The 15,288-nt window shown below is 48.8% G+C and overlaps 2 protein-coding genes across 3 annotated transcripts in view; both read right to left on the reverse strand.

The window, feature by feature from the left end:
* Ddx23 (DEAD-box helicase 23) overlaps positions 1–13,676 on the reverse strand; it is an 18,041-nt gene extending 4,365 nt beyond the window's left edge. The window contains exons 1-12 of one of the 2 annotated variants that reach the window (XM_021183841.2): positions 13,554–13,676; positions 9,165–9,370; positions 7,529–7,639; positions 3,646–3,739; positions 3,223–3,288; positions 2,681–2,819; positions 2,231–2,364; positions 2,021–2,133; positions 1,691–1,834; positions 1,371–1,596; positions 918–1,063; positions 489–666 (exon numbers count right to left, since the gene is read on the reverse strand). In XM_021183841.2, coding sequence (XP_021039500.1) covers positions 489–666; positions 918–1,063; positions 1,371–1,596; positions 1,691–1,834; positions 2,021–2,133; positions 2,231–2,364; positions 2,681–2,819; positions 3,223–3,288; positions 3,646–3,739; positions 7,529–7,639; positions 9,165–9,370 — 1,557 coding nt within the window. In that variant the 5' untranslated portion in view covers positions 13,554–13,676. Of the gene's footprint in view, positions 1–488; positions 667–917; positions 1,064–1,370; positions 1,597–1,690; positions 1,835–2,020; positions 2,134–2,230; positions 2,365–2,680; positions 2,820–3,222; positions 3,289–3,645; positions 3,740–7,528; positions 7,640–9,164; positions 9,371–13,508 lie in introns of both variants that reach the window. The other variant, XM_021183842.2, reaches the window with a different exon arrangement.
* A 286-nt stretch (positions 13,677–13,962) lies between these two features.
* The window catches only part of Rnd1 (Rho family GTPase 1), a 13,988-nt gene continuing 12,662 nt past the window's right edge, over positions 13,963–15,288 (reverse strand). The window contains exon 5 of the mRNA XM_021183873.1: positions 13,963–14,425. Coding sequence (XP_021039532.1) covers positions 14,315–14,425 — 111 coding nt within the window. The 3' untranslated portion in view covers positions 13,963–14,314. The remainder of the gene's footprint in view (positions 14,426–15,288) is intronic.

A 15,288-nucleotide genomic window follows, 5' to 3' on the forward strand; every position in this document is an offset into this window, starting at 1 on the left:
GAGAGGCTAGGGAGCACTGTGGAAGGAGAGAGGCTAGGGAGCCCTGTGGAAGGAGAGAGGCAGAGAGCTCTGTGGAAGGAGAGAGGCTAGGGAGCCCTATGGAAGGAGAGAGGCAGAGAGCTCTGTGGAAGGAGAGAGGCTAGGGAGCACTGTGGAAGGAGAGAGGCAGAGAGCACTGTGGAAGGAGCAACACTGAGAGGTCTACACGAGAATTCCTCTCTCATATCCTTACAGGATCTCTCCATCTCTCTAAGGAGCGCCTACCAACACCATGCTTTAATAAGAACACAGGCTCTGGCTATGAACTCTTCCCCGCTTTACAGGTCCCACTGACAGCTGTGTTGGACTACAGCTGAGCTATTACCTCACCATCTATAAAATAGTGTACAGTCTCTACCATTACCTGCTCTCACATGGCTGTTGTGATGCCCATTAATTACTAGCATTATTGTTAGTATATACTAATGTAATTAATTAGAGAAACAAACCTCACAGCCCATGCGTAGCCGGAAGCCTTGGTCTTCTCTGGAGATGCCACCGATGACAGCCACAGTGCGGATACCGAGTGGCTTTCCGAACTTAATGGTTTCTTCCTCAATCTGCTGAGCCAACTCACGGGTGGGAGCCAGGATGATGGCATAAGGGCCCTGGTCTGACTCTTCGATCCTGTGGTAAATGGGGTATCCCACATCTCCATAAGCTTTGGTCTCATTGACCACAAGCAGGAACAAGACAAAGTCACTCTTAGAGAAACTATGGGAATGGGCAGGTTGGTGATCCCATGTAAAAATCAGAGTACAAGATAACGCAGGGAATACAAGGCTCTCTCAACAGACGACAAACAAAACAGCTACTGATTCTAGTTTGCCTTATGTCATACCTAGCAATGCACCCAACTGATGGCAAGCTGAGCCTACCTGTCAATCTTGGGAAGTGTGGTGATCCAGACTAGCAATGGGATGAGGAAGGCTGCTGTCTTGCCACTGCCAGTCTCAGCTACACCAATGATGTCACGATTCTGCAGCCCAATGGGAATGGCCTGACGCTGGATAGGTGTTGGCTCCTACAGTGGCCCAGAACAAAAGTAATGGGTAGAGAATCACACCATCTGGGATAGAGCTAACACAGTGGGCAAAGCATGCTCCCACCATACATCCGAGACACACACATAGGAAAGGGGGCCCAAAGAAAAACACCAGCCCTAAAGGCCCACATTTCCACCACAAAGTGACAGGCATAGCTAAGTCTGGTGCTGTGGGCAGAGAAGACGGAGGATGGCGAAGGAACAGAGCTCTCCGGTCCCCACTACATTTGCAGTCCTAGAACCTAGGAGGAGCCGGCAGAAGCTCTGGGTCAGTCTGCCCCCTTACCTTGTAGCCACACTTATCAATGACTTCCAGGATATGTGGGGGCAGAGACGAATCTTTCCAGGACCGGATGGGATTGGGGATCTTGCCACCTTTGGTGGTGATGCTGTAATCTTCACGGAAGATCCGCCAGTCCCTGTCCGTCATCTCATCCAACTTCTTCTGGGACCAATGGCGGTCATCCCAGCGTTGCTTGGCCTCCTTTTTGCGAAGTTTGCGGAGTCTTGCTCTGAAGAAGACATGATTGGAGGTTAAGAAAAGTCAGTTCACTCCTTGTCGTGGCCTCCGCGCTCTGCCAGACCACCCTATGCCCAAAGACTCACTCCTCCTGCTCCTTTTCCTCCAGGGTTCGCCTCTTCTCCATCAGGTCTCCATAGAAACGTGACTGCTCTCGCTTCTGTTGCTTTAGGTCAATGCCTGCAATGAAGCCTCGCCCCAACAGCTGCACCTGGTGTCGTTCTTTATACCTGCAATGCAGACAGAGAACTGAGCTGTTCACGGCAAGGGCAACCTGCCGATGGGCACCGATTCTCCCCCAGCTCAGGAATACTGGTCAATCACTGCCTCATCCCAGACTTGCTTGCTTTTTCTGTCACTAGCTCTTCAGGACCACCAGTGTCCGAGCCCCAGGATGTGGGCACAGAGCCACTCACAGGGGGTTGTAGTCAATGGAGGTGTCTTCAGACGCATCCCACTCAAACACAAACTTTCGGTCATTGAGATGCCTTGTTCGGCGCCGTTTTTTGATGCCACCCAGGTAACGCTCCTATCAAGGAAAGCACAGAGCTTGTCAGCCTTGAGGGCCTGACCTGAGACAGAGAGAGAAACGACCAACCCTGGCCTCTGGGGGTCTCGGCCAGTACCTTAATGGCGTGCAGCTCCTTGCTCTTGTCCTTTTCTTCCCGGATCTTCTGCCGCCCCTCCTCATCCTCATTTCCATTGGTCTCCCGCTCCATCCTTTCCCTCCGTTCTCTCCGTTCCCTTTCCTGAGGATCTTCTGCAGACAAAGGAGGACAGTGGAAGAGCTCTGTGGGAGGGAGTGGCTGGGAAGGCAGGCAGGCAATCGGAACACGGGAGGAAAGCGAGTGGACATGGGGTGGGAAGGGGACCTAACACATTTCCATGACCTTTCACCATTCCAAACTCTGGAACAAAAAGTCCCCATCTTCCGCCCTCCCATTCTTTTTGCAATGGTTAGCGATCAGACCCAGAGCCTTTTGAATGGCAGGCAGGTTCTACCAGGAGCTATAGCCTAATTTCTATCCCTCTCCATAACTTCACCCTGCCCTTTCTACTCAGGGCACAAAACAAACCCAGCATCTTCCTGCCCAGGTCCTGGAACTGTTTCCTTTTCTTCCGCTCCTCTTCGAGCAGCTTCTGGCGCTCCTCCACCTCCTGCTGCCGCCGCTTCAGAGCTTCAGCCTCCCGCTCTGCTTTAGAGAGGAATTTGGGCTTCAAGACAGAAGGGAATGGTTAACAGTATCTAGCCACATCACTGCCACAGAGACCCAGGAAAGCCCTAAATATTCACTTAAGATAGTAAATATTCTGATAAAACTACATAGAGGCCCAGGACTCTGCCATGGACTGCAGGTACAGCCAGTCAGGTGGCATGGTGTGAACACAGCAGCCACCTGGCATGGTAGTTCCATGAGAAAAACACGTATCAATACCGAGGAGATGAGCCCACAGAGGTGACCGTAAGGACAGAAGGCATCTGTGAACGGGGCCTCAGGGGTAACCACTGGTACTGCAGCCAAGACCTCTCAGTCCTAGAGCTCCAAGGCTAAAGCTGCCCAGTTGTGGCATTTGTTAGAACAGCCAGAGCACATGAATCCAGGTGCCACAGCCTTACCTTAGCTTCAGCTTCCTCCTCAGCCTTTTTCTTGGCCAGAAGTTCCTCCAGGGACAGTGGCTGGATCTGAGCATGAGACATGGGAACTGGGTTTAGAGAGATTCTCCCTCATAGAACTAGAGACATGGCTCCGAGGTTAAGAGCACTGGCTGTTCTTCCAGTACCCATATGGAAGCTTACGACTGTCTACAAGTCCAGTTCCAGGGGATCTGACAGCCTCACACAGACATACATGCAAACAAAACATAATGCACATAACAAATATAAAGGAATCATTAAAAAAAGATTCTCTTCCTTAGCTGGGCACTGGTAGTAATGGCAGTGGCCCACACCTTAATCCCGGCACTGGGAGACAGAGGCAGGCGGATCTCTGTGAGTTCCCGGCCACCCCTTGAAGGAGGCCGAGGTGCCAGCCCGCCTTACCTTAGGTCGCTTGTCTCCATGTTCATCCTCGTCACCCTTCTTAGAATCTCTGTCCTTCCGAGACTTGAAATCCTTTCCTCGACCAGGAGACAAGCTTTAAGGAAAAAGAGGGAAGGTTCAGAGCTCAGAGAACTGAAGTTTTCTTACTACTCAAGACTGGCCATGGCCACCCATCATGACCTAAAGCTTTCTTAAGCAAGGCCCAGCCCCTGCCTGCTCTGAAACCTAAGTATGCCCCATCTTGGCTCCACTCTACCTGAACTCCTTCTGACTTAACCCTTTCAGAAAAGTGGGCTTCACTACAGTTATCAAAAGTTCCAAACAAGCCAGGGCATAGCGGCACACACCTTTGGTCCTAGCACCCAGGAGGCAAGCACAGGCGGACAGAGCTCTGTGAGTCTGGGGCCAGCCTGGTCTACATAGTTTCAGGGCATCCAGGGCTACACAGAAAGTCTTTTGTCTTAGGAAAGGAAAACCACACCCATCAAGTCTCACCAACGTGACCGCTTAAACAGGAGCTGACCAGGGAGCACCGCTCCGACCGTGCATGGCGGGAAGCTCTCCTCAGCCTACACAAAAACTACAGGCAACTCAGAGAACAGTGTCTGCTAGGAGCAAGCACACCATCTAACTGCTCACCCAAAGCCAAGTGGCCAGGCCTAAAACCACACACAAGCAGTGTCATATGTAGTGAGCAGACTGTACTGACGTACTCTAGAACACACACAAACACGCACATACATGTATGTAACAATGCTTACATGACAATGAAAGAGGAGCTCATGAATTTGAAAGAGAGGAGGGGACGATGAGAGGCTTTTGAGTGGGGAATAAAAGGGGAAATGATATAATTATAGTATAATCTCAAATATAAAAGAAATGCTTTTTTTTAATTTAAAATTAAGACAAAAAACATCTCAATAGTAAGCAAGATAGGCATAAAAGTTCACACCTGTAACTCCAGCCCACGGGAGGACCGAGGCAAGTTCAAGACCACCCTGGCTACCAAGTGGGACTCTGTATAAAAAAATAGTAAAAACCAAAACCAACCAAACAGAAACAGATTCGGGAGAGTCTGTTTGTGGTTAGGCACTCGTTGCTCTCAAGGAAGTCCCAGGTTCAGTTCCCAGCATCCACATGGCGGCTCACTACGATCTGAATCCTGGTTCTAAGGGATCTGACAGCCTCTGTTGATCTCCATGGGCACTGGGTACTCATGTGGTACGCAGACATATACGAAGGCAAAGCACTCATATGCATGAAATAAAAAAATCTCAAGAAATAAAAGTAAAAGCCAGGCATAGTCGTGTATGCCTACAATCCCAGCACTCAAGAGACTGAGGCAAGAGAATCCCAAGTTCCAGGCCAGCCTGTACGACATACATAGCAAGTTCCAGGCCAACCTGAAATACAAGAACCTATCTCGCATGCATGTGCTACCAAAAAAAAAAAAAAAAAATCCTAAACAGTAGTTGCACACTGAAAAATAAGACCCTTCACTTTACAATACACAGAAGACACGTGGCTGAGCCCTCCCCCAACTGATCTTTCCCCAGCTTCACGTTTGCTGTGTGTTAAGCTGTAGAGAGCACAGCAACCCTACAGAGTTCCTGTAAGTTGTCTTTGCCTCAAACCCTCAGCACGAGCCTGAGGAGAACTCAGGAGAGCGGTAGTGGAGAGCTCCCTTGGAGCCTCCCCCTCCCCCCTGGTTTTTCTAGAAAGGGTTTCTCTGTGTAGCCTGCCTGTCCTCAAACCTGGCTGCCTCTGCCTCCCAAGTGCTGGGATTAAAGGTGTGTGCGACTACCACACAGCTTAAACTCTTTTATTGCTGGCCAGCCCTAGTGCTTTAACCTGCTGAACCATCCTGCCTGTCCTCGGGAGTTCTTCCTCACCTTTTCCTTAACAAATCAGGATTTGTTCTGCTTTTAAAAAAAGAAAAGAAACACAGGGGCTGGTGAGATGGCTCAGTGGGTAAGAGCACCCGACTGCTCTTCCGAAGGTCTGGAGTTCAAATCCCAGCAACCACATGGTGGCTCACAACCATCTGTAGCCCTCTTCTGGAGTGTCTGAAGACAGCTACAGTGTACTTACATATAATAAATAAATAAATCTTAAAAAAAAAAAAAAAAAAAAAAGGAACACAAACAAAAAAATCCATAGTAAGTTTCCAGAGGAAGAGTTCATCGGGTAGGACCCAGGTTCAGTTCCCAGTACCCACCTGATGATCAGAGCCTCAGAACCACACATAACTCCAATCCCAGGGCATCCGATGCCCCCTTCTGATTCCAGAAGGCCAGGCATGCAGATGGTACACATACACACACGTAGGCAGAACACACACCATACACACACGCAGGCAGAACGCGCGCACACACACACGTGTACATACACACGTGCACACACACATACACACACACCCCACACACACACTCGTGCACACACACACACCCGGAGGCCAGAGGCCATGGCTCCTATGCAGCTGTAGCCACAGGCACTTGTGAACCCTTGATTTGGGTGCTGGGAGCTGACCCTGGCTCTTCTGTAACAGCAGCAAGTGCTCTTAAGCACACAGGCAGCTCTCCAGTCCAAATTAAAAAATTTTAAAGATATTCTACTAAATTTATTTTGTGTAGCCTAGGTAAAAAATTGAATAGTACAATGGAGCTCTAGGACTGTTTGACTAACTGATGAACTTTTCAAATTAATTTCTCAGTTCCAAGAATAATCTGAATTTTAAAATGAGACCTGAATTACTCTGCTTGCTGGGTTGTGTGTGTGCGTGTACACATGTGTGCAGAGGCCTCAGGAAGGCGTTACATGTCCTGCTCCATCACTCTCTCTCCTACTTCTTTGAGACAGGGCTTCTCACTGAAGCTGAAGCTAGGCTGGTGGCCAGCAAGTCTCAGCAATCCTCCTGCCTCTGCTCCCCAAAGCGCTGAGGTTGCAGGGGAAGAATGTAGCAGGACTTTCATTGTGGGTGCTGAGATCTGAACCCCACTTTACTTTCTTTTCTTGTTTTTCTTTTTTTTTAAATCTTATTTGCATTCATTTTATGCTGAAATAATCCCTGTCCCATAAGTCCTTATTTCCTGTTTTGTCTGAGGTATCTTTTTCTTTTGTTCAGCCTTTTCTGGCTTAGAAAACAGTGTGTTCCTTTCCCACGAGGATCATCTTGCGTGGAGGAAGCTCACACATGAGTCAATCTGACACAGCTCTCTCTGTGATACCCCAGTGCATTCTAGGTAATCTGTTCCCCTAGCTGTTCAGTGACTAGAGATCTGGTTCAGCATTTCTCTGCGCTTTTTGGCACGAGCAGTGAAGACTCAGCACTGTTTTGGGAACACTGATCCCGTGTCTAGCTCCACTGGCTTGGGCACACCTGCAGACTCCATCATTATAATGCTAGGATGCCGCACATGGCTTCTCAAATACGCCTACCTTTGGTTGCTGGGCAATTACACAGGTGTTAAAATGAGGGTAAAGATTTGACCTTCTTGATTTCCTTCATTTTGTAGGGTTTTCTGGGACAAGACAATAGCTAATCATTTTCAAAGGTCCCAGGCAGCTTTAAGGGAGAACCACTTTTCTTTCTGAAGACGATGCCTGCTGAGCTGAGCACAGAGGCTCACACCTGCAAGGCCAGGAGGAGCAAGAGTTCAAGGCTAGCTATAACTGGGCTACACAGGAAGGTGCGGGCCACCCAGGGTGAAGTAAGAAGACACTGACTGACTGATCAAACAAACGAATAAATGGGAAAGGCACACACTTTCTGAGGATTCTGTAGAAACTACCTGTGGGATCTGCTAAGAGAAGTCTATTTTCTCCCAGGAAGCTAAAGTGGAGCAGGAGAGCTGGACGCATCCCCTAACCCGTCACTCCTTACCTGGATCTTTTGCGGTCCTTGTCCCGTCGGTGGCCATCCTTGTCCCGCTCCCGCTCCTTCTTACTCCGGTCCCGTTCCTTATCTCGCTCCCGCTCTTTGTGCCTCCGTTCCCTGAAAGGCGGAAAATGGGAAGAAATCCTTGGCTGGTTCTAGAGTTTCTTACCTCACTGAGGCCTGGAAAGGTTCCCATGCTCTTTTCTCCTTAAAGTCCTGGCTGACAACTGGAGAATGTGCTCCTCAGGGACATTCTGAGGAAATTCTAGTAAAATCTGCGCGCGTGTGTGCGTGTGTGTGTGTGCGCGCGCGCACGCACGCGTGTGTACACGTGTATGGTGTACAGGTACATTCTGAATGCATGGTAGTAATGCAGGTACAAGCAGGACGTCAGATGGCTTCTTCTATAGCTCTCGGCATTAGAGACAAGGTCTCTATGATGGCTATATTAGGTTGTAAACTTGACTACATCTGGAACTAAAACCCCACAATGGAGGGTACATCACTGAGGGATTTGCTTAACCTGAAGTAGGGAGATCCACTTCTCGGAATCTCTGAGGTAGGCGGCCATGCCTTTAATGCACATCTGATCTGGCCACGCCTCCTGCTGGAAGCCCATGGAATGGCAAGCGAGGAGAAAGCCTCTGTTTTTTGCCTGCTCGCCCTCACCTCGCTAAGTGCACTCCTTCTCCAAGTCTACAGAGCAAACTGACTACTACAGTCTCTCACTGAACTGCAAAGTCACCGTTTTGGCTAACTCGGCTGGCCAGTGATCTCGAGGAACCTGCCTGTCTCCTGGGATTACGGCACCCACAGCTTTTCACTTGCACGTTAGGTCCTTATGCTTACCACTGAGTGATAGCTCTGTCCTTCAACTTAAACCAACAGAAAACCCTTATATGTGTGTTTGCCCACAAGTACCACATGTGTACCTGTTGCCCAAAGAGACCAGAAGAGGGCACTGGATCCTCTTGAACTAGAGTTACAGAGAACCGTGAGCCACCATGTGGGTGTTGAGAATCCTACAAAGTGAGCTTGAGCCCCCTGGAAGAGCAGTCAGCGCTCTGAGCTGTTCTGCCATCTCCCTTTCTTTCTTTTCCTTTCTTTTCTTTTCAACAGGATCTCTCAGTGAACCTGGAGCTTGGGGACTGGCTAGGATGGCTGGCTGTCTAGGCAAGCCCCACCAGCTGGGATTGCAGGTGCATGCTGCCACATGCAACTTCTTACCTGCATGCTCAGGCCCCTAACTCCGGCCTGTGTGCTCACATAGCAAGCTCTTTACGCTTTACCACTGAGGCCAGGCTTGACCCCTAACAGCACAGATCCTGATCTTAAGATCTTCCAGAGCGATGTCGTCATACTATGTTTTAGTAGCAAGGGCAGATCAGGGGCTGTGAGAACAGCTGAGCCATCTGCCTCGACCATCTGCAGCTGCACCTTACAAGCTCATTTTCGATCTTCAGGAACTGGTTACTCAGCAGTGCATCATGGGAAGACCTATGACCACAGCCTCAGGAGGCTGGGGCTGAGGAACCGTAAGTTCCGGTCCACTCGGGCTACTCACGTATGAAACGCTGTTGCTTAACACGACAGGTGTCAAGCATCCCCCCTCCTAGTGTAACAGGCTACAGAGCCACTTTACCTCTCTACAGACTTGGAACGGGACCGAGAGCGAGAACGGCTCCCTCCTCTACGCCTATCCCGTGAGCGATGCCGCTTCCTGTCTTTAGATGGGGAGGACTTCCGGTCCCTGTCTCTATCGCGATCTCTTTCAGGAGTCCGTGATCGTTTCCTTTCCTCCTTGGGTGATGCGTCTCGGTCCTTTTTGTCAGCCAGTTCTCCTGCCATCTGGGCGAGAAAGCAGTCCTTATTGTGTCCAGTTCAGCAAACCACAAAGCTAATGTGTGTATTAGTGTAGCTGCTTCCACAGGTACATACACAAGTTCTGATTAGCAGAGACCTGAGTTCCTCGTGAAAAGCCCATACTTCTTCATTACACTAGACTGTCTCCCTGTGATTTCTTCTTACAGATTCACCACTCCATTGTTGAGACAGGGCTAGCCTGGACTATTATCTCAAAAACAAAGAATAACCAACACCATTTAAAACACAAAACACCAGGAGGATGGAGAGTGGGGACATCCTTGTGGAGAAGGGTGGGGGTGGGGGGGTGGGGGTGGGGGATGAGGTATGGGACATGGAACAGATGGAGGATGGACAGGGAATAAAATCTGGAGTGGAAAAAAGAAAGAAAGAAACCACCAGAGGAGAAACAAAATACTTTTACTCTGATTTAAAGAAATGCACTCTAGGGGCTGGGGAGCCGGCCTGGTATATAAGGTGTCCGTCCACTGCACAAGCATGAAGACCACAGCCTGGACCCCGGTGCCCATGTGAGGAACCCAGTGTAGTGCATGCACCTGCAGCCTCAGTGCAACCTGGGCGGACAGATGGTCCCTGAAGCCCAGTGGCCAGCCTGACCAAGTTGCTCTGGGTTCAGTAAAACCTTTGTTTTAAAAGCTAATGCGGAGGGCCACTGCGATGGTTATGTGGGTGAAGGCGCTCAATACCCAGTCTGACAAACTGAGTCTGATTCCCAGAACCTATGGGGTGGAAGGAAGAACTGACTCCAAAAACTCATCCTTTGACCTCCACATGTGCACTGTGGCAAATGAGTGCGTGTACACACACAACATATTGTAGACAGTGCCCCCTGATGACAACTTCTGAACTACCTACCTACACGCCCCCCCCCCCNCACACACACTGTACCNCTAGTTAAGCAATGGGAAAAATGTGAAGGGTGCACAAGACCTCCAAGCACATTCTTTTCTTTTCTTTTGGTTTTTCGAGACAGGGTTTCTCTGTGTAGCCCTGGCTGTCCTGGAACTCACTCTGTAGACCAGGCTGGCCTTGAACTCAGAAATCCACCTGCCTCTGCCTCCTAAGTGCTGGGATTAAAGGCCTGTGCCACCACTGCCCGGCAAGCACTTTCTTTGCAATGGAAAGTGTCTCAACTACAAGTTCCAGAGGTGACTGACAGACAGGCTGACAAATCTCTCCTCAGGTCCCACAGCCTGGTGGTCTGTCTTCTTTAGGCAGACAGGGCTATCTACTGTCTACTGTTCTGAGAGGTCTGAGCAGGAGTCTGATCTATTCCCCTCCCCCCTGGGGGTATACACTGCACAGCATACCACACTGCCAACTGTTCTTGAACTACAAAAACTAGTAATTATTTTATTCGCAGGTAACTCGGCTAGAGTATAGGTGTCCTAAGCATTTTGAGGCAATCCTCCTGTCCCGTGCCAGTGACTGCCATATTGCCTAAGAAGGGAAAATGTTAAGGATGAAAAAACAAAATCAACAAATAGCGTTTTCTGAAGGCTAAGACGACCTAGTTTTATCTCACAATTAACTAAAAAAAAAAATGAGAGACTGGTCTAAGTCAGTCTGTCATGCATTTCACAGTATGTCTCTCCTACTTTACAGCCTTAGGAAAACAGTCCATCCTTGGGTTGTTTGTTTGCTTGGTTTGGTTTTTTTGGGGGTGGGGGTGGGAGGACATTGCCTTTCTATGGTGGCCCTTGGCTGGCCTGGAACTCACTATGTAGACCAGGGTGGCCTCAAATTCACAAAAATCTGCCTCAATCTGCTTTTAATCCCAAGTGCTGAACACCCTCTAGTGCCAGGAGCTGTTCTGGGTCCTGGAGACGACACCGTAACTAACACGAATTCGCTGATTTCGTGAAGCATGAATCCAGTGTAACACACTGCTTCAGCTACTCAGAGTGAACTCCAAACAGGGAAGCAAACGGAGTAACATGATACGGAGAGATGAAGAAGAAGCTCTCGGGGAAGACGTCTTAGGTTGACATTTACACTGAGCTGACAGTGGAAGAAACAGCCACGGGATGATCAGGAAAGAGAGCTTACAGATGGAGCTGGCAAGCGCTGAGGGAACAACCAGCTCTGCACGTCGCTCTCTAGAGACTGCGGCTAAGGGGTACAGACCCGCAGCGAAGCTGATTCCAGAGGTCAGTGGGAAAACATGCCTGCTACCAAACCTGATCACCTGAGATCCATCCCTGGGACCCACGTGAGCGAGAGAGAACTGATCTCCACAAGCTGTGCTCTTGCCTCTACATACGGCACTGTTGCACATACACCTCCTACAGCCAAACAATAAAATAAATAACGAAAAAAAAATTTTTTTAAAAAGACAAGGTCCTGGTGGTGGCTGCGCACGTCTTTAATCCCAGCACTTGGGTGGCAGAGGCAGGCGAATTTCTGAGTTCAAGGCCAGGCTGGTCTACAGCGTGAGTTCCAGGACTGCAGGGCCATACAGAGAAACCCTGTCTCGAACCCCCCTATCTCACCCCCCCAAAAAAAGACAAGGTCAGGGGCTTGGAGAGATTGGTCAGTGGTTAAGAGCACTAGCTGATCTACCAGAGGACCTCGGTTTGGTCCCCAGCATCCACATGATGGCTGGCAAGCAAGCACCTGTAATTCCAGGGGATCCTGACGCCTTGCTTTGACCTCCTCAAACACTAGGCACTCAAGTGGTGCACAGACACAAACACATGAAAAACACCCATACACACCACCACCACCACCCCCAAAAACACAAGAATGAGGAGAAGTCAAATCATGAAATTGTTAGAAACCAGGGCAAAGGTGCTTGGATTTCAACTTAGAAGCAAGAGTAGGAACTACAGATTTTGGGGGGAAGTGGAAGTTACTGGTGGCTTTCACTACAGCTGTAGGGAAAAAAGGAAAAGGAAAACAAAAGAAAGACAGGGGGCTGGGGAGATGGCTCAGCGGTTAAGAGCACTGACTGCTGTTCCAGAGGTCCTGAGTTCAAATCCCAGCAACCACATGGTGGCTCACAACCATCTGCGATGAGATCTGACGCCCTCTTCTGGTGTGTCTAAAGAGAGCTATAATGTACTCAATCCACTAAATAAATAGATTTTAAATAAGAAAAAGAAAGAAAGAAAATAAAGAAGACACTAAGCTTGAATGGCATTTGTCTGGGACAGAATGAGAACTGTCAATAGAAGCAAAATACACTGTTAGGGGCCCGGGCAAAGGCATGTGACTCTCAATGTCATCTCAACGAGAACATTAAGGAGAACTTTAAGCAGAGTATAATACAACCAAAAATAAAATTTGAAAAGAATTACTCTGGTGACTTACAAGGAAATATGTAGACTTATTTTTTTTAATTACAGAAAATGCTTAGTAGTCTACAAGTGTAATCATAGCGCTAGGAAGGTGAAGAAGGCAAAATGGACTAAGCTGCATACTGAATTCAAGGCCAGCTTAAGCTCCAAAAGACCCGGACTCCAAAAGACCCTGGCCGTGCTTCCCAGTTCTCTGTAGGGCAAAGGCCAATTGTTTTCATTTAATTGTTCATCAAGCGCTACTATATATGCAACATTCAGCTGTAGACCCCGTGGAAACTACAAAATGAAATTCTGCCCACAGGAAGCAGCAGATGGCACAAGACACGCCAAGATAAGAACGCTCAGGCGAAGCATCCAAAGTTGCCGGTCCTTTCCAGTCGTAAAGAGGATATGGAAGGACCCACAGAGGAAGTGGCTCGTTTTAAAGTACGAGTAGAATTTGAAGATGTGCAACTGTGGGTTAGGGTTAGAACTAATCTCCGGCCGAAGCACTCACTAGTTGGTAACCCCGAAGCCGGAAGGCATGGGGTGGGTTCTGGGAGCACATCAGAGTTCCAGTCTGGCCGAAGTAAGGGAACAAGAATTAAGTCAGACTGACGTATAACAAGGGCGATGTCCACGGGCCAAAGTCTAAGCTCATAATACAGTCCTGGAGGTGGCCTGTGCCCTGGGCAGCCAACACTGCTCCCGGGGCCCGCGCCCCTCGCTCTTGCCCGCCGGAGCTGCCCTGGCTCGTGCCCCTTCCCTGGGGAGTTCTTCCCCGTCCGGGCTGAAGCTACGGCTATCTTCCCGCTCCTCACCCACTCTCCAAACTCGTGGGAGCCGCCTCCACCGCCAAGACTCACCACCCCGCGTCTGAACCGCCTAACGCGGCCTCAACGTCGCCGAACAGTCGCCATCTTTCGCGTTTCCTGATCACGGAGGAGCACCCAGGCCGCGCGGCAAGCAGGGAAAGGGAGTTCCTGGGCCTGCACCACGCGAGCTGACGAATAGGCCCTGAAAACTACCAATCCCAGAATGCACGGCGCGAGGGCCGGCCAGGCCGTAAGGTCTTCTGGGTAATGTGGTTCGCCAAAGGTTCGGTGTCTGTAGGAGAAAGAATTTTCCAAGTGTTGTCTTTCTACTTACAAGGTTCTTCCGCAGCAGTCTTTCTGGAATCTTCTAGTAGGTATTGCAGTTGATTTCAGTCAAAGCTGGCAGCTTTCAGCGAGAAAGTTTATACGGTAACAAATAATTTGCTTTTTTTTTTTTTGAAAAAGTGTTTTTTATAAAAATTGTGAGAGAGATTATTGCCTCCGTGGATGAATGGAAGATAATGAACTAAAGGTTAGTTCACTGGAGTAGCTTAGTACTTCACAATGAAGGTAGTACAGTTTTCACAGTAGAACTACTCCAGTCACAGGAGTAACCTTGGGGCCCCGGGAGGATGAATGCCTGAACAAACCCCAAGCTGTCCCCCTACTCCCAAAAAATAATAAACTAACATTTCAGAGGTTTCCCTGGAAGGACTTCCCCCTCAAGTATCTTACTATTTGTTCAACATTCCTCATGGGACCTTGCTTCCTCGTTTCCCTGGTCTTCAGGAACTGCCCACTTGGGCTACTTGTTATTGATGTCTTCCTTCAGGTTCTCCATACATCAGTCCACCGAATTTTTCTTCTAGTCGTAGACCCACTTCCCTTCTCTTTGACGGTTCAAACAGTACCGTCCGCACCCGCTGAAACAGAATACAACATTGTGCGTGCTAGGATGGTTGAGATTAACCAGGGTACCCACTGCCTCCTTTCACGTTTTCCATCCTCAGGTTTGCTTTAATCCTACATAGTTGTTGGTCTTTCTTCTTTAAATTTATTCTATCTTTATCTGCATTGGTGTTTTGCCTGCATGCATGTCTGTGTGAGGGTGTCAGATCCCCTGGAGCTGGAGTTATAGACAGTTGTGAACTGCCCTGTGGATGTCGAGAATATGAACCTGGGTCCTCTGGAAGAAAAACCAGTGTTCTTATCCACAGAGTCATCTATCTCTCTAGCCCCAGGTCTGGTTTTTCACTCTGGGTATTTTTTCAGTTCTCAAACAGGGTCTCAGAATACACCCTAACTAAAAAACTCAGCTACGCTGACAGTGACTCAACGTCCTATAGGAGACTTTTGGAGAGCTCTTGTAACCTCTGATATTGCAACTTCTAGTGCAGCAGTCAGAATCTACTGGGTATCATGAACACTAGAGGGCTCTCCACTCACAGAATGAAACCCTAACACAACCCCCCCACCCCTTAAAGAAAATAAAAAATGAAAAGGAAAGAAAGTTTTTTTTTGTTTGTTTGTTTTTGTTTTTTTTGTGGGTTTTCGAGACAGGGTTTCTCTGTGTAGCCCTGGCTGTACTGGAACTCACTCTGTAGACCAGGCTGGTCTCGAACTCAGAAATCTGCCTGCCTCTGCCTCCCGAGTGCTGGGATTAAAGACGTTGCGCCACCACGCCCGGCAGAAAGAAAATTTTTTTTAAAAAAAGAAGAAAAAATTCACACACAAACCAAAAACTTGGCTGACCAAGGATTGGTTGGAACTTTTTTTTTTTTTTTTT

Source organism: Mus caroli, chromosome 15 (genome assembly GCF_900094665.2).
Source record: "Mus caroli chromosome 15, CAROLI_EIJ_v1.1, whole genome shotgun sequence".
NCBI lineage: Eukaryota > Metazoa > Chordata > Mammalia > Rodentia > Muridae > Mus > Mus caroli.